Source organism: Mesoplodon densirostris, chromosome 2 (assembly GCF_025265405.1).
Source record: "Mesoplodon densirostris isolate mMesDen1 chromosome 2, mMesDen1 primary haplotype, whole genome shotgun sequence".
In the NCBI taxonomy this organism is placed as follows: domain Eukaryota; kingdom Metazoa; phylum Chordata; class Mammalia; order Artiodactyla; family Ziphiidae; genus Mesoplodon; species Mesoplodon densirostris.
Genome location: NC_082662.1, coordinates 33,041,754 through 33,060,431, shown reverse-complemented (window position 1 = coordinate 33,060,431; position 18,678 = coordinate 33,041,754). Strand labels below are relative to the sequence as shown.

The window sequence follows — 18,678 nt, the reverse complement described above, 5'->3', positions numbered from 1 at the left end:
CCAAGGGCGAGCGAACCCAGAAGGGGCGCTCCCGCCGCCCCCCAGCCAGCCGGCTCTGGCGAGGGCCACTCTGGGCCCCATCTGCCGGCAGGGTAGCGATGCCGCCCGCATCGCTCCCGGATTCGGCTCTGCCGCCAAAGGGGTGTCCCTAGTCCCTCCAATGTCACCTTTAGCGCGCCTCTGCCGGGCCCAATAACACTCCAGCCTTAAACCTGGCACTTAAATTCGGACCAAGTTATTGGATAAACTCCAGCACCTTCTCCCTTCGGCTCCTCACGTACGTCAGGTCTTGTTCCCTTCCCCCACCAAGATTTCTTTGCCCACAGATGTGAATGGTGTTGATTACTGAGGAGTAGGGAATTGGGGGGCCGCGCGACGGTGGAGATACTGGCAGCAGTGCCCCACGCCCAAATACCTGGGCTCCTTTACTGCTGGGCACATCCAAGGAAACGTGAGCTCCTTGGGGCCAGCTAAAAAGAATGGGTATTTCAAGTCTCAAGATGGAAAATACTAGAGAAAAGTGGCCCACAATCCCGTCCACAGCTTTTTGGCTTTTAGAAAAGCCATCTAGGACTTCCCGGGTGGCGCAGTGGTTAAGAATCTGCCTGCCAATGCAGGGGACACGGGTTCGAGCCCTCGTCCGGAAAGATTCCACACGCCGCGGAGCAACTAAGCCCGTGCGTCAGAACTACTGAGCCTGCGCTCTAGAGTCCGCAAGCCACAACCCCGCAAGCCACAACCCCGCGAGCCGCAACTACTGATGCCCCTCCGCCTAGAGCCCGTGCTCCACAGCAAGAGAAGCCACTGCAATGAGAAGCCCCCACACCGCAACGAAGAGTAGTCCCTGCTCCCCGCAACTAGAGAAAAGCCTGTGCGCAGCAACGAAGACCCAAAGCCGCCAAAAATAAATAAATAAATTTATAAAAAGAAAAGAAAAGCCATCTAGTCACCTGGTGACTGTTAAACAAAGAAAGTACAAAGGGCAACCCACGAAACTGTCCACCAGAGGCAGCTGCATATCTGAAGGGGTGTAATACGCTGCTCCCTTTGTGATGGTCATTTTCTGATTTTATGAAGGAAAAAAAATCTATTAAAATTACTGAATTGACCAAGTGGTCAATACAGATGGTAAAACTTATGGAAAAGTTATTTCTGTCCTTTACACAGACAGTAAGTGAAGCCAATAGTTGGTGTATGGAGATCTGGCAATGAAACCCTGAGCTGAGCCTTAGGCTTACTTGAGCCAGAGAGGTCCTTGACAAAAATGAGGTGTCAGCTGAAGCCTGTGATCAGAATAAGCAACCAAAAGACTGGCAAAATGTCTTACACTTCATTTCTCACTTTGAAGCTGATCAATTTCTGCCTACTCAAATCCTGAAGACTCTATCTGTAACTGAAAGGGAGGATGTGCAGACTAGATTGTGTCTTGACAGCCTTTCTAACTTGAATAGTCTTTAGTTCTAAAACTGTTAAAGGAGCTGCCCCAGAATCCTGAGTCCTCTTGGTCCTATACTGCAAGACACTAGAAACACTGCCCTCTGAGGAACAAACAGCAGAAAGAACCAAGAATGCTTGACCTAGAGAAGGTTCCAAGCAATATGATGAAGTATCTAAAGGGCTGGGAAGTGGGAGGAAGGAAGCTTGTTCTGGATGTCTACTGAAGCTGGCACACTAAGATCCAAGGGCAGATTTCAAACTAACAAAGAGCTTTCTCACAACTATTCAAAGAATAGGGTGTCCCCTAAAGGGATGACTTTTCTGACCCTGGAGGTGTCTGAGCAGAAATTCAAGCAATCACTTGGCAGAGATTTGGGGAACGAGATTTACAATTCCTCGAATAGTTTGTTCAAGATGAATTTTAAGGTCCCTTCAAACTCTAACACAATGTGACTGGAAGGCTTGATAAGCTTACAGATCTGATACTTTACATTTCAGGGAATCTGGGTTTTAATTTTCCTTTAATTATTAAGTACAACTGGAAAAACCCAGGGAAGGCAAGATCAATTTCACTAGCAAATCTCCCTGGCCAAATACACTTACTTATGTGTTGAGATATCATAACAGACTGTTTAGTGTGCCAGGGGCCCTCTGGTTGGAAGAATCTGAGCAATTCTGGCTCTGGACTAAGGGTGTGTGGTTATTCTATTATAAAGAATGATATTGATGTGGAATTACAAACTTCATGGCCAGAAATTCCTTTCCTGTTTCCTCACCAAGGCAGGTGCCAGTCAATTCAGTCTTTTCTTAATCCCTCCCCACACCTATCTACCTTATTCTCACCACTCTCGCCAATGCTCCATATTATAATACAAATAAGTGGAGCATTTTAGCAACTATGAAGTTCAGATTCAAATTACTTATCAGCTTAAGTCACACTCTCTGACTAGCGTATTAGGAGACCATTACAGATAAATCTCCCCAAAATTCAAACACAGCCTTGTGGAAAGGATTACATAAAGTTGGCCAATTATCCCCCCTCCCCCGCAAAAAGTACTTCGCTCCTTGTGTAAATCATCAGTTTGTGTTCAGAAGGAAAGGAGGCACAAAGTCTCTTTCCTCCGTGTCTTATTATTTTTTTAATCTGTTCATGAGTTTCTCCTTAGTTTTGGTATGTGGAACTCTGCCAATAGCCATCTCAGTGACTGAAATAAATACCTGATACAGCTTTCAACTTCTTGTTACCCTGACAGCTCCAACAACAAAAAAAGCATCTGTTCATTTCACATGCTGTGTATAAACTTTTAAAAAAAGAAGTACAGGGAGCACCCCCTTTGGATGCTTCCCCCATTCCTATAACACAAATATCTGTGCTGATGCCAAATTTCAAATTAGTTTCCAATTAGTTGATTACAGAGTTCAAAGAATTCTCTACTCATTTCAAAATTCCTAAGAACAGAATTGGTATCAGATTTTCCTTTGGTGAACTTGGAAGAAAGAACAATCCTGGCCCTTCCTGCTGTCTCCTAATTAAAACAGCAAGGTGGAGTCTCCTCACACCCTAACACAGCTCCCTTTCCAAGTTCTGGACTTGGCACTTTGCCTTTATCTGCTCCAGACTTAAACCACCAGCCTCCTAGGAAAATCTGGAGACCCCAGATCCACACTTCCTCAGATTCTATACTGCCTTTTCATCCATCTCTCTCTCTCTCTCTCTCTCTCTCTCTCTCTCTCTCTCTCTCTCTCTCTCGGAGGATTCGTGCTGACTAGAGGAGGGGACAGAAGACTGGTTGGATCTTGCACGTTTAAAATTTACAAAACGCCTTTCATCTTATGATCTTTAGATTTTACAAGCTTTTATTTAGTGGCAAGTGGAAATTCCACAGTATTCGTCTGAACCTGTTGGGCATCAGTCACTACCATCCTTTTATTACACAAAGATGGCTACAGAGTGGCTCATTAAGCGATGCAGCATGATGTGAAGCTTGCTTTAAATGGGATACTAAGTGTATTTTTGAACTCATGAGAAAACTTTCCACACACTCTTCAGGAACTCTCATGACCTCTGTAAGCCCTTTCCTCCTTGTAGACTTTCCAAAAGACAGTGTATTAATCCCTCTTTAGCCACTCCCCAAGACAGTAGTGATGACAAAAGCACAGGGCTTTGTAAGTGAGAAAAGGCCTAACAGAAGAGGGGGAGGAAGGAAAGCAGGGGATTACGGAGGGAATCACATTTACTCATTAGGATCTGGATATACAGAGACACTAAAGAAAGGATTTCTAAGTGAAGGACTAGAGGCAGGAAACCTAAAGAGGTAGGGACCCTAAAGAAGCAAATTCAAGGTTACCATGGTTTAAGTTATAGGATATATGCAAGGGAAAAATGAAAGGTCAGAATGGTAAGTAGCTCAAGGCCAGTTCACGAAGGCCCCTGAATGCCAAGCATGAACTTTTGCTTTATTCAGAACACCATGACTACACCAAGACTTACTTATTTAACTTACCAGGGGGTCATGCAAGTTACTCAGTGGTGTGTGGAAAGTTTCCAAAGAATTTGAGCCTGGCTGCTCATTCAACTGCCGTTTAATATATATAATTGCATTAAAAAAATCCAAATCCTTAATTTACAAATGACGCTTGGGGTGCTAAACTTACTTTTCCAAAGGAACACAGCTATTAAACACCTAAGCCCTTAAGATTTGAGCCTAGATCTGCTGATACTGCACTGGTATCAATATGTATAGAACAGAGTGTAGTTGGGGAAGATGGAAGGTGGAACAATCAGCTAGGAGGGTTACACAGTTTAGGTAACAGGTAACAAAAGCCCGGACTTGTGAAACTGAGGAAGGGGGTGGTAAAGAAATTGCAGAGGCAGACGATTTGGACTTTACAACTGATCTGATAGAAGGTAGCAGTTAGGGGGAAGAATACATTTAAAATAAGGCTGTCATATTACTCTTGGATGACTGAGGGCACAGCAGTACTATAAAACAGCAGCAGGGAGGAAGGAAATACTGAAGGAGAAAGCACATTCCACGTGGAGCATACTGAGTGTGAGGGACTCAAAGGCTACCCATGTGGAGGTGTCCAGAAAGACCGAAGTTCAGGGCAGAGATGGATACGTGGAAACCTTCTCTTGTAGAACAGTGAGGGGTTGGACATCCTGGGGCTGAGTGTGGAGAGAGGGGAGAAGAGGGCAGATGACGGGATCTCAGGCACCACATGTTGGGGAGGTAGAAAGACAAACCCAAACAGAAAGCAGAAGAGCGGCCAGAGAAGAAAATGGAGAGAGCACAAGGTCAGGAAAGTAAATGGACAGGAGGGTTTTAAGAAAGAAGATATGACGTTAAATGGTGCACAAGGAATGAGGAAGACAATGAGTTAGACAAGGCCACTAGCCTTGGCAACTAGGAGGTCAGTGAGTACTTCCGAAAGAATGGTTTCAGTGCAGTGATGGGGGCTGGGTCAGGCTGTAGGGGATTAAGGATAAGCAGTGGTGAGAAAGTAAGTATTGGTCCTCCCTTATTGCGACTCTTCTTTTGGCTTCCATGACACTGTGCTATACCGATGGTACCTTTCTAGCCAGTCCTTCTTTTGTGTCTTTGGGCTCCTCTTCCCGTCCTCTTTTTTTTTTTTTTTTTTGTGGTACGCAGGCCCCTCACTGTTGTGGCCTCTCCAGCTGCGGAGCACAGGCTCCGGACGTGCAGGCTCAGTGGCCATGGCTCACGGGCCCAGCCGCTCCGCGGCATGTGAGATCTTCCTGGACCGGGGCACAAACCCGTGTCCCCTGCATCGGCAGACGGACTCTCAACCACTGCGCCACCAGGGAAGCCCCTCTTCTCGTCCTCTTAAGGCAAGTAATTCCACAAGGTGTAGCCTTGGTTCTTTTCATTTGTTCAACAAATATTTATTGGGATCTACTATGTGCCCTAAACTATGCCAGACACTAAGGGAGAAAGTGATGAGCAAGACAGGATCAGGAGCCTATGTTCTAGTAGAAGAGAGACATTCATTTTAACTCAATTGCAATAAGTACTCTGAAGGAAAAGCAAACAGTGCTATGAGAGCATCTGTCAAGGGCCCTGATGTGGTCTGGAGGTTCAGGGGAGGTTTCCTTGAGAAAGTGACCATGCGGGCTTTCACTTAACACCAAGAGTAGCCTTTCCAATTCTAAGATGGCATGACTTCACAACTTTCACAAAGTAGCAACTTCACAAAGGTGCTTAGCTATTTCCATGAAACATATCCCTGGGCTGAATCTCTAAGGAATCTTGCTGTAGGCGTCCTCTCTCCAATATTAGAAAAGGAGGTAAAGTAAGTAATACAGAGTCAAGAGATTTTTGAAAACTCTTTCATTTTGTTACTAAAACAATTCTTATCACTGATCACAAACAACTTAGGTTTGAATTTAAAGAATTAGACCCAAATCAGAGCTCTTCCTCTGGGAGTGAACTGCAAGATGAGAGAGATATTAAATGGTTTACTTGAATGGATGCAATGAATTCAAGCTGGAGAAGACCTAAGACAAGTTCAATTTCTTTGAATTCTTATCGTCTTCTTCCCTTGCTCACAAATACACGTAACCGAATACTAGAAACATATATTTGCTGAAAGCTTTTCTGTAAAACATCTTGATCTGGTATATGTGCTTGGCAGAGAGATTAATTATATCCGTGTTTTTAAGCTGCTTCCTCTGAAATTAAGCTGATATTTTTTCCCCTCACATCTTAATGTTTTAATTAAAGATTGATTAATATTAAGAGGTGTCTCTCTCAAAGATGCTGACTTGGTAGTTGCCATTGTATGGCAACAGAGGAAGGTTAACATGGTCTATGCTAAAAGCTAATTAGGCCAAGGACCCTGAGATCATTAAAGTTGATCTGCTAGGTAACTGAGTGACTGGGGAAGTCACTGAGCTGGTAATGGCTTCTGGTTAATTCTGGTTAATGATTTGAAAATAATACTGATTTGTAGAGCACATAAGCCAAGGTCAAAATGGTCTCAGAGAAACTTGCTGGCTGTGGGATTCTGATAGCAATGAATGAATAAATTAATTAATAACCATGTATATGTATGTATGTGTACATACAGTATATTTAAAGCTGTGTTAAGGAGTCATGACCTAAACCTGCCTATGTATTGCTGGTATAGGGCTGGAAACGAGCTCTTCATTTGTTCCCCAGAAAAACTGCTCAGGAAGGCTCTTTGTCCATCCACCTGTTTCATTGCTGTCATCAAACTAATTTACTTTATCTTCATCATTTCCATTTTTTTCAAGAAGAAAAAGAACTAATTTAATCTGGTGCTGGGTCTTAGATCAAATCTTCTGGGGAATGGTCAAGCTGTAGGCACCAAGGGAATAACTTTTCTTATTAAAAAGATTTCACAATATTATAATTTGTGTGTCTGGATAAACTTCTTAAAAGAATATTATCATTTACTGAGCACTAAATATCTGCCTAGGGTTTTCATCCACATCACTTCATTTAATTCCCATAAAAACCCTCAAGGTAGGATTTACCACTGTTCACATTTTATAGTTTAAATAACTATACAGAGAGGTTAAGTAATTTCCCCCAAGGTCACTCAGCTAGTAAATGATAGAGCCAGAATTCAAAGTTGAATATTTCTGACAACCTCGTATTCAGTTTTTCTCACTATGCCAAGCTGAATGAAGTATGAAGATTCTTCTTGGTGTCAACTGGTTGAGTAAATGACTACAAGACAGTATTTCAGAACCTGGCTTTCTTCAGGTGCACCTAAAGTAGTAAATTCCTTAGTTTTACTTTGTTCAGGCTAATACTGAAATGAAACTGTCTTCCTTTAACATATGCTAACTAGTAGAGAAGGAAGGGAGCCCAGAGGCAAGATGTAGAGGTGAGGAATCCAGGCTCGGATTAGAATTTCTCAGGACACACAAGGATTTACCTCAAGTGTTGCGGAACAGTCAGCATTTTGAATCCTACGGCTCACGTGGCGTATGAGAAATAAAGAGCATTCACTCAATCAGTCAAATATTCACTAATCTCCAACTATGCATATACCCATGTGCTAACTACTTTGAGAGACACAAAAATGGATATATTAAGATGAGGGATGAGACAATGCATATAATCATTAAACGCCAAAATTAGGCAGTATATGATGAAGGCCAAATGAGTTACACATATTAAGTGATTTAAGAGAATGGGAGAAGTAGTGAGCTAGCCTGGGGTGGGGGGGCGATCAAGAAGGTTTTGAGGAGATCAGGTATGAGTAGAAATCAAATAGGTAAAATGAATAAGAAGTGCTTGGGATAAGTGGATGGAGTGGATGGTCTATATAGGAAACAAGACTGGATAGACAGTAGGGATCAAAAATGTGGTTCCTAAGACTGAGGAAGCAAAAAAGTGGAGGCACAGATACAGACCAGTTTTGCAGGATGCCACCACTTAATCCATCAGATCGGATGGCTCCTGCATGGATCTGGGGGAAGGATAAGTACTCACAGAAAGAAGGGTGAATACAGACAGACGCTAAGGGAAAACCACCTTGGAGGCCCAAGTTTTAGAAGGCTACAGCATAATTTATGTCTGTTTTTTTCCGTGGGAACCATGTGCATACACACTAGCTGTCCAATCACACTAGCTCTCTGCATTCCTAACAGAGGATCTTTTGTTTCGAATAGCAAGGCTCAAAAGAGACAGTCTGATAAAATCACACTGAGGTCAGTACTCCCAGCTGGTGCAGGGCTGATGCCATTCCATAACACACCCTACAGGAAGCAGCTTGAGATACACAGCTGATTGATTTCCACAGCAGGAACCTTGTGGCAGGCAGGGTGGGGTGCGGACTGGTCAAGCATGGAGAGAATTCTTTAGCCGCTGACTCAAATTAGTTCACCAAGATCCTGACCTGATCCAACAGATCTGTACAAGTCATTCTCAGAACCAACACTGTTTCTTAACTAAATTTTGAAAAAAGGGAGGAAAACCACGAAGCTTCCCCAGGCAATGGGACTATTTCGTCAGTTAACTCTTACTTGTTATGGAATCTGAAAAGGGCAAAATATCAAAACCCCCTATATTTCTAGAAGTGGGCTGAATAACCCTTTATTGCAAGGGGCTATCCTGTGTATTATAGGAAATTTAGCAGCACCCACTAGATGCCAGTAGCAGCCTCCCCAGTTGTGACAGTAAAAAATGTCTCTAGACATTGTCAAATGTCCTCCAAGGGCCAAAACTGCTCCTCCCACCCCCACTGAGGGCCACTGGTCAAGCACGAGCTTTGGTGCCAAACAGATCTTTCCAATCCCGGCTCTAACATTTATTTGCTCTGTGCTTGAACAAGTTACTTTAACATCTTCAAATCTCAGTTTTCTTACCTGCAACTGGGATTTTAAATGTCTGACTTACGGGGGGGTTAGGATCGGAGATAATTTAGACTTAGGTCTCTCTTACTGTTCTTACTGCTGTATCACCACCACTGCAATTCTTTGTGCCTGTTTCTCCTACTGCACTGTTAACTAGAGACTATCTGAGACCCCAGCTCTCACCACAAGGACTGGCCCAGAGCAAGTGCTCAGTAAGGATGGACTGAAAGGAATACAGAGCCCCTTCCTCCTAACCCCCAAAAAGTGATCCACGGACCATCACCTTATAGCACTTATTCTCATCCCTGGGTGGCCAAAGTTCTGAAAGGTCCACATTTCAAATCACAGTACTGGTGGTAGGAAAATAGCTTGTGAAGGCCCAGGGGATAAGTGTATCCCATTAATCTTCCACAGCCACAAACAGAGACTGGTATTTGAAAAGCACTCGGTAGTGGCACTGGCAAAGTAATAAGGAAGGTGGGGAGGGAGCACATTCTCCCCATAGCTAGGTTTTTCCAACCAGGACAGCTGAGACTTGGGAAGAGTCTGTCTGGCAGGAGACAGCCTTTTGGTGCAGTAATGCTTTGGTGCAGTGACCTGACCTGACCTGACTCCCTGTGGGACTGATTTTATTCCTGGTAAACCAACCACCTCTAACAACAAAATGCCCTTAAAAGCAACTCATCGTACTTCCTAGAGAATCACCACTTATGGCTCGTGTGCCAGCCAGCTAGCTGGAAAGTGCCCAGGACTAGGCTAAGGCTGAGACCACTTACCATGCATTCAAGACACAGCGAGAGAAACAGTCCCATTCTGCAAGTCTGTGCTTATCTCAATCATGTCCACTAATCAAAACTCAACAATAAACACAAGTTCTGCACAGGATAAATTCTAGTTTTTCTGGACACACATGTTTCACATGATGCTCAATCTTGGTTGCAAATGCTACATGCTGACACTACATGTGAAGAATTTCAGTAAACTCAAAGAGAAACTCCTCACTCCTTCCTTCTGGTTGAGGATATATTTGCTTTTGCTTTAAAATCTTCCCTTTGCTATCAAAATTTCCAGATGGATTTTTGTGAAATCCATCAACAGTTTCTTGTCGCCCTTCCATTTGATTTTACTACCTTCACTGAGGCGTGAGGCTCCTTCAAGATGATGTAATGGCTACAACCTTGGGATTTTGCTTGTGGTGCTGATATTTAAAATATTAATGGCAATACTTTAAAATGGGGCTGGAAAAAGTTCAACATGAAGCAAACTTAAGGGTCTTAAAGGCTCCTTCACCTTCTCCCCACCCAGCTGCTACGGTGTGGGTGGAGCGGATTATTACAGAGCATTGGAATTCTTGGGGGGAGGGGGAGGTAAAGAGGGGGATGGTCACATAAGGGTTATAAATATCAGCAGCCGAACTGTGAGCTCCTGGGCCGAGAACAGACTGTAGTCTCCCCTTAAAGGCACAGAGCAAGGAAGCTCCCTCAAGTATTTCCACAAAGGAAGTTCCTCTTCTCCACAGAAATGCTCCATCAGCTGAACACCTGCAACAACCACTCTACGCAAAAGAAACCGCAGATGCCAGGAAAAGTGACGAGATTTTTAAACCAAACACAGATCAGCACCAGCAAAAATAAAGAATCCAGGGCCCAGCCTAAGGGTGTTGCTAACTACACAGTCAAACCCAGATTACCAGAAGGTAGCTTGCCACGTCAATATTTATCTTAACGAGCACCTTTTCCAACTGAGACCTAAATTTCCCACATACGGGTGGCAATTTTCTCCTATCTAGGGCAATGGTTCTCAACTGAGGGAAAATTTTTCTTTCCAGGGGACATCTGGCAATGTCTAGAGGCATTTTTGGCTGTCACACTGGGGGAAGGTTGCTACTGGCATCTAGTGGGCAAAGATCAGGGATGCTGCTAAACATCCTACAATGCACCGGACAGCTGCCCACAACAAAGAATCATCCAGCCCAAAATATCAGGAGTGCTCAAGTTGAGAAACCCTGTTCTAGGGCATTCGTTTTACTTCCTTGGACCCCAGTAGTTCCTATTGGAGTAGCCTTGTTTAAGGAAGAAGGAAAAAACCAAGGCAGGCCAAGGGTCAGCACAAGGCAGGGCAGGCAGGGGTGGTGAGGGTCTACTCATCTTATCTTGACTGCTGTAAAGCTGGAGGTACCTAAACCTCCGGTGACAGACAGGTCACACCAAGTGTGATTTCCTTTCTCTCCAAGGGCAGGTAGATAATGCTAACCTCACTTGCTTTCTTCTCTGGTAAATCTAACTGGCAAAGACGAAGATGAGCTGATACTGTCTTTGTAATTATTTGAAAGTAAGGAGTGAATATCTATCATTGTGCAAACTGGCAGTCTCTCAGCTCCATGGCAGGCCCTGTCCTCCAAGGGTTTTCACACGTGCTCACAGTGAAGCTTATGCTTGCTTTTCGTGAGGCCAAAAAATCAGATGAACAGGTTTATGGGGCTTTCTTGTTCTGGCTTCATAGTAGGATAGAGGTCCCCAGACAGAAGCTGCAAGTGTATGCAGTCCCTGACCCTGGGCTAGACTCAGACTGAATCAGGACTGAGAACAGTCCTAAGAAAGCCTGCTGCCTTACCTGTAGCCCACCAAACCCCAGACCTCCACACGTCCTGACTGAGAGGCAGGCGTGGTTCCTGAGGGGGGTGCAAGGGAGGGGCTGGTGTAAGACTCAGAATTATCTCAATTCTTGGGCTTCCCTGGCGGCGCAGTGGTTGAGAGTCCGCCTGGAGATGCAGGGGACACGGGTTTCTGCCCCGGTCCAGGAAGATCCCACATGCCACAGAGCGGCTAGGCCTGTGAGCCATGGCCACTGAGCCTGCGCGTCCGGAGCCTGTGCTCCGCCAGGGGAGAGGCCACAACAGTGAGAGGCCCGCGTACCGCAAAAAAAAAAAAAAGAATGATCTCAATTCTTGATTACAAAACCTACATAGGGAATTTCAAAATGAGGAAAGCTTCTTGTTATCATCAGACTTACAGATTTCTTCTCCAAATCTGGAGTCTTTCTTTTCCCTTCCTAGGAAGGTCACCCTGGGGGAATTCTTTGACTTAAGTTTCAGTGAAATAAAGGTCCCTCCTTTCTTGTTAGACTAGTTATATATATACAGTTCCTTTTCCTCACTAATCAGAGACTCTCTTGTTCAGGAAAACAAATTCCTGAAGAGATCAGCCAAAGTCTTTTCCTTCCAGTTTTCTGCAAACATGCTCAATATTCTCTTTCGTGATTTCTGGAATGGCTTCTTCCTTTCTACTTCCAACAGAGAGCAGAACCCAGTAAAGTGCCTAACTCAGGAGGTTTGAGGTTTTTGCCTGGTTAGTGGGAAAGGACTCTCTTCCATTCCCGTCTGATAGGTCCTCACTGGCTGTCCAGATTCTATCAATTATTCAGAAGCAATCGAGGGAAAAGTCTTTCCTAGGAATAATGACTTTCAGTTTTTCACATTCATTTAAGAAGGAAATAACTTTTCCCAGAGGCTAACTGCCTTTCCTAGCATTTTTCAGCACTGTTGCACAAGTAAGCCTGGGGTTCTCCACAGACCTGACTCATTTTTCTACTCTGACCATCCCCAGTGGAGTCAGCTAGGTCAAAGCACAGCCCACGTTTCCATCTCACAGATTCATACCCTCCTCTCTACAGCAGATTCTGTGCTGAGAACGTGATCTCATTGTAAAAAGACAAGAGTTGAAAACTTAAAGCGAACACTGTTTTTTTAATACTTACCTTCATCTCTGCTTTTTCTTATTAAAAACAATTTGAATCTGAAAGCAGAGTCACACTGTATGCATCTGGTCTGCTGCTGGTGTGAGGCAAGATTAACCTATCGCTGGACTACTCCGCACATTAACCCAGGAACTCAACGCTCAGTCACGAAAATGACTCAGTCCTCAGAATGGGTCCAAAAAGACCTTCCCTTGGCTCAGCCTCTAGGGAACTGTGAACTGACACACAGAGCTTTTCCCTTCTCATTATTTTCACTTCCCATGAGCTCAGCATGAGCTAAGCCAGTACTGTGTTCCTCCCCTCCTGCCTTAAAACCTTTGCTGGGAGGAGGCAACAACTCTTCCCAAAGCCCTTGACTTTACAAGGTGGACCTGTGGAACCAGGTTTCTGATTTGCACCCCCAGCTGGAGGAGGGTACACACGGGCACCCAACTTCACCACCCTCCTTCTCGCACTCATCTTCTCATCTTGCCTTGTCACCACCAGTTCCCTGCAGATAAACACACTGGCCCCAGCCGCCACATCCACAGTATTGGTGGTGGGAGGCTTCTTCTTAGAAAGCAGCAAAACAAGTCTGTTATCCCAAGCAACTAAGCAGCTACTGAACCCTGAGTGCTGCTGGGCTACATACTAGGATACAAATAAAATACGGGAATGTCCAATAATTTCTCAAAAGCTTTCAGCAGCGTCAAAATTCAGAATGTCTCTAGAAACCAAGGATTAAATGAAAAGGAAACAATCGCTTGTCCTCAAATCCAAACACTATATATGTCTGCCTGTGGATTCTTTTTTATATCCTAGGTCATATTTAATACAATTTTAACAGGCTTGTTTAGTTTGTTTTCTAGCTCACTGAAGATCAGAAGGACGGGACAGACTGCTCAAGGCAGACTCAGTGACAGCAGTGAAAGGTAAAGCAGTGAGAAATAATACCTGATATCAGGGTCATGGGGGAAGAGGCAGAAACTACATCCCCCCATGGATACATACACAGACACATACATCCAACCCAACCAGTACAGCAATTAGAGGCCCTAAACAAGGACTTCAATACAGAACTCAAACTGCATGGTAATTTAAGAACATTTAGTACAAAGCAGCCTCACCATAGTAGAGAACAGTATAATCTGTTTAGTAATGTTAACCTGCACTCATAAAAACTTACATACAATATAATGTTTAAGAAATTAGGCAAATAAAAGTTAAAATCATTCCATATAAACCAGAATCTAGTTTGATAAAACTACTTTGGTGCCTCAAGGGATAAGCTTCAATTTTCTAAAAAACTCATTTAGTTGGTTAGACAGCTGATTCTAAGTAACCCAGATCCAAGTAAATCAGATAAATGAAGCATGCCTGTAGCAGAGCCTCTCCTTTTGAGGGGCTTACAATGGAAGAGGGAAGAAAAGCCCACGTGGTGAAGCAGGAAAGGCCACCCAGCCACTGGATTAGGTGTGGGCATTTCCCAGAGGATAACATGTGGGCTCATGGCTTTGAACTTTCTCTACCTACCCTTTCCTCACCCGGTGCCTCAAGAATCCTAAACACGACGACCTGTGTTGCTCCACATGGCACTGTAAGGGGGTCTTCAGCCAATGACCCACCTTAGTGTGCTAAACATTCCCCAATCTAGAAGGCCCTTCTGAAGCAGCCACCTTTCTGCACCTGGATCCTGTCTACAAATTTGTGATCTTTTTCAGGACCACGTGGCTCTGACCTGGCATCAACACCACCTTTCCATCCATGTTTTTAACAGAAAGAATCCTAACAGGCAGGGGCTCTGAGAGAACAAATTAACTCTGATGGCAGAGTGTTACTGTGTAAGTAGGAACAATCACCACTGGTGATGGAAGTAACGTATCCTTTCCAAATCTACTCCAGGCACCAAGAAGGAAAGAGCAAGCAAACAGGCCTCCGGCAGGGAAGCGAGGCGCTTTTAGGTTAAGCCTTGGGGTGAAAGGCTCATGCGGTGAGAGCCAAGACCCAACAGACAGCCCTGGGTTCCAAACCCAGACCTGGCAAATTTGCGCTTTTGAGTCAACTCCTCTCACCTTCCCGGTTGTTTTAATATAGACTCACAAAATCTCAGGACTGGAAATTCTGACTCAGGCAAAGAATCAAAATATTTTTGCAGTTAAGGCAGTGCTTCTCAAACTCTCGTACGGGCAGAGAACTTGTGCTCTGGAGGAGTCTAAGGTGTAGTCTTAAGCACTACTTGCTGCAAGTGGAAAATTTCTTTGAAGTGTCATGTTTCGTCTTAATAATTCATGAGAATTTTTCATTTTGTCTCATAATACATCAATAATTTTCCCTCAAAATCTGTGAAAAAATCCACACTTTAGCAAGATGAGCCCATGTTTATCTTATGGATTCTCATACCTCGATACGAAAAACAGGGCCCTCAACAAACATTCACTACTGTTATAAAATTGGTTAATTTGAATTCTCAAGAATTCATAAGAGAAGATTCTTAGAGTAAGAAATAAGGTTTGGACATTTCTTTCTATACCCTTAATTTGTTATAAACATTAAAATAAATTACAATAGAAAAATGTTCAAACCTGTTGCCCAGAAGTCCAAGAGACTGTCTAGTCTCCAAACTGTGTGCTATGGTGGTGACAGAAGTGAGAATAATGAAACCAGGGACAGAAGTTAAGATGTGTACTCAATCGGTCTCCAAGTTACAAGAAAAGAAATACACATATTAGACAGAAAAAGATTAAAAAACAAGGGTAAGACTTACTTTAAAATCTGCTAATTGTTGGTTGATGACATCCACCTCGGTCCCCACTACCCACTGGAGCGCTTCCCCCTCCTCTGCTGCTGTGGTCATGTCATTGAGTGTTTTCAGCTTTCGATAGAAGTCCTCGACCCGGCCCAGGGTTAGCTCCAGCTGCTCCTGCCGAGCTTTACTCCTCTCCATCAGTTTGCCACACTGTTTGCTCAGGGCTTCTAGCTCCCTCTTGAGTCCTAACAAGTCCAGAGTCCCTTCTTCCTCCAGCATTTGTCGGCACTCTGTTTCAGAGGCTTCTATGTCTAACTTGAGGGCTTGGATTTTGTTAAGGAACAGCCGTACATCCTCGATCTGGGACTGGAGGCTATCAGTGTCTCTGCCAATAGCACCCATGCCATCGAGCTCATCGTCCAGGTCTGTCAGCTGAGAAAACATTTCTCGGACCCGGCAGTGAAACTGGCCAATGCCCTCCACCTTGTTTTCCATTGCCATGCAACCACTGTTCACTCTTTGCTTCACTTCTAGGAACTCCTGCTGGGTGACCTCAGCTTGATGCAGAAGTTGGGAAGCATCAGATCCGTCCGGGGCATCTTCTACCAGGTCCCGAGTGAAGTTCCTCAGATAGTCCACCTGTGGCTCCAGGGTCTGCAGCGCTTCCTGTTGGGCTCTTAGCTTCTCCAGGTTCTTGTTGCTGCAGGCTTGAGAGCCAAGAGCATCAAAGATCTCAAGTTGGTGTTTGGCCCCTTCAACTTTCTTTTCAATATTCTTAAAGCTTTCCTGGAACTCCTTGAGCCTCTGAGTCATTTCTTCAAGGGACCCTGTTTTGGCCTGTAGCTCTTCTGTAATGGAATCCATGTTCTGGTTGATCCCAGCCTTCTCATCCCGGATATCATCCTCATCTGTTTCTGAAGAGTTGATCAGAATGTCAGCAGCACTGTTCAGGATTTCTAGCAGGGAGCGGCGCTTTTCCACCTCACTCAGCATAGCCTTCGATCTCAGGAGATTGGACTCCAGCTGCACTGGATCCAGAGTGACCCGCAAGTCAGACATCTTGACCTTACAATCTTCTATCCATGGCACGAGATCTTCCACATGCCACTGATATTTCTGAGCTTTCTGCAGACAGTCCTTGAGCCTGGACTGTCTGTCTGCAGTTTTTTTACTAAGCTCTTCCCAATGGCTCTTGAGCTCAAAGAGCTGGCTTTGTAAAGTTTTCTTCTCTTCTCCAGGAGGTACAGAAAGAAGCAGAGATTCTCCTTCTGCCACAATCACCTCATAGGAACCACTGTGTTGGTTAAGGTTCTTCTGAAACTCTTCATTCTCCTGTAGCTGAGACTGTAGCCGGTCTAATTTTGCAGAAATTGGGCGGTTTTTTGCTTGCTGGCTTTGTTTGTCATCCAACCAGGTTCTCAGCTCATCAAACATTTGCTGGAACTGCTGGGTGCTGGCAAGAGCTGCCTGGAGTCTGTTCATGCGATCAGCTGAAATGAGAAAATCAAATTTAAATCATCAAGTCTGAACATGGCATTTAAAATGTTTGCTGAGAGTACATGGTCTAATCTTAGGAAAAGGAAACTAACACTAATTGAGGGTCTACCATAAAAGAAGCACATAGCGAGGCTCTTTCATAGACTATATCCTATTTAACCCTCACGTCAACCTTGTAAGGTGATATGAGTAACAGAAGTAAACTTTTAACTTCTAAGCTGGTAAAAAGCCATAAATGTTTCTAGAAAAAGAGGCGACAAATTAATGACAAATTTCTTCTTGTATAAGGCCATCCTAAAAAGTCTAGAACATGTTCTAATTTTGTATATATGGTTTATGTGTGTGTGCGTACACATGTAGTATGAAGAAAATAAGTGAGTATCAGTGAAAGTATGCGTGTAACTCCACCTATAAGTACCTCTATGAATCTCTACCTGCTGGCTAGATTTATATTAGTGTTCTTATCTCTTAGATTATGGTGTGTAAAGCTTCACATATTGCTAGTGCCCAATCAATGTGTAATGACCACGGCAGTCCTCACTGTAGGTGGACAAAGGGATAGAGTAACACTATTCTGAGTCCAAAAGCTACTTAAGGGTCGCCCTAGATTCTTGGGACCACTAATCCACTCCTCCTTTTGGCTTGTCACTAAGAATGGCAGCAGTGTATTCCTCACCCGCAAGGTCTTCTAAACCTTGGAGAGGCAGTGCAACAGTCTCCAAACGCTTCTTCAGTTCATCCTTGAGGTACTGCTCTCCAATGAGCACTGACAGTTCATCGCAGAGTGTCTGCGCCTCCTTAATCCTGTGGTCTAACTGCTCCACATCAGATCGAATCTCGCTGGTCTCCTCCAACTGCTGCTTCACAGCCTCAGGTTGGGTGCTGATGGCCGACTGGCCACTCAGTCGCTGTCTGACTGCCTTCACTTTCTCTGACAAGTCCTGGAGCAGTTCCTGGTACTGCGTGCTTTTGACAATAGCTTGGTCAATTTGGCTGGAACGGGAATTAAGTTTGTCAGTCAGCTCAATCCACTTCTGATTGATGCTCTGGAGCTCCTTCTGTACTTGGCTGGTGGAAGGAGAGACATCTCCAGGGCCTGTTAGGATACCCTGAGCTGCCTCGTTCAGCTGCTCATGCTGTTGCCTACGTGCTTCAAATTCCTTCAGCATAAACTGTAATAGAAATGACACCAAGATGTTTAGAGAGAAAAGACAGATCTAAAAACACTGTCAAAACAAAAACTGATTTTGGATTGTGCCAAGCAGTGCCAACTCCTTTTGAAAATAAACCAGAAAACTCCAAAGACCAGTCAACTAGGAAAATGCAGTATCACTTTTAACAACTGCTTAATAAAAACCTGTTTTGAAAGGATCATTGATTGTGTCTATTTTTTTTTTTTTTTTTTTTTTTTTTTTTCAGTACGCGTGCCTCTCACTGTTGTGGCCTCTCCCGTTGCGGAGCACAGGCTCTGGACGCACAGGCCCAGCGGCCATGGCTCACGGGCCCAGCCGCTCCGCGGCATGTGGGATCCTCCCAGACCGGGGCACGAACCCATGTCCCCTGCATCGGCAGGCGGACTCTCAACCACTGTGCCACCAGGGAAGCCCCAATTGTGTCTATTTTATTTCTTTTCCTTATTTGTCCTATACAGTTTCAACATCAGTTACTAAGGTTGGCCTTGTTTGGGAAACCAAAGTTTGTTTACCGGATGGGCACTTGTCAGCTTTGCCAGGCAAAACCCAGGCCTCTGAATTGGGAGTTTGGAACCCTGGGTCCCAAAGTGAGCTATATTACTGGCTGGGCTTGCCATTTCAACTCTTAATGCCCTACTTTTCTTAGTTCCTTTCTCGAATTCCCATCAGCACATATAATCTGCACATTATAATATACCACAATGAGATAAAAAGCTTCT

At 44.3% G+C, this 18,678-nt stretch overlaps 1 protein-coding gene across 19 annotated transcripts in view; it reads right to left on the bottom strand.

Moving 5' to 3' along the window:
• Nucleotides 1-18,678, bottom strand: part of MACF1 (microtubule actin crosslinking factor 1) — a 330,003-nt gene that overhangs the window by 67,961 nt on the left and 243,364 nt on the right. For all 19 annotated transcript variants that reach the window (XM_060089544.1, XM_060089550.1, XM_060089543.1 and 16 more), the window contains 2 exons: nucleotides 17,443-17,938; nucleotides 15,288-16,759 (listed from right to left, as the gene is read on the bottom strand). In XM_060089544.1, coding sequence (XP_059945527.1) covers nucleotides 15,288-16,759; nucleotides 17,443-17,938 — 1,968 coding nt within the window. The remainder of the gene's footprint in view (nucleotides 1-15,287; nucleotides 16,760-17,442; nucleotides 17,939-18,678) is intronic.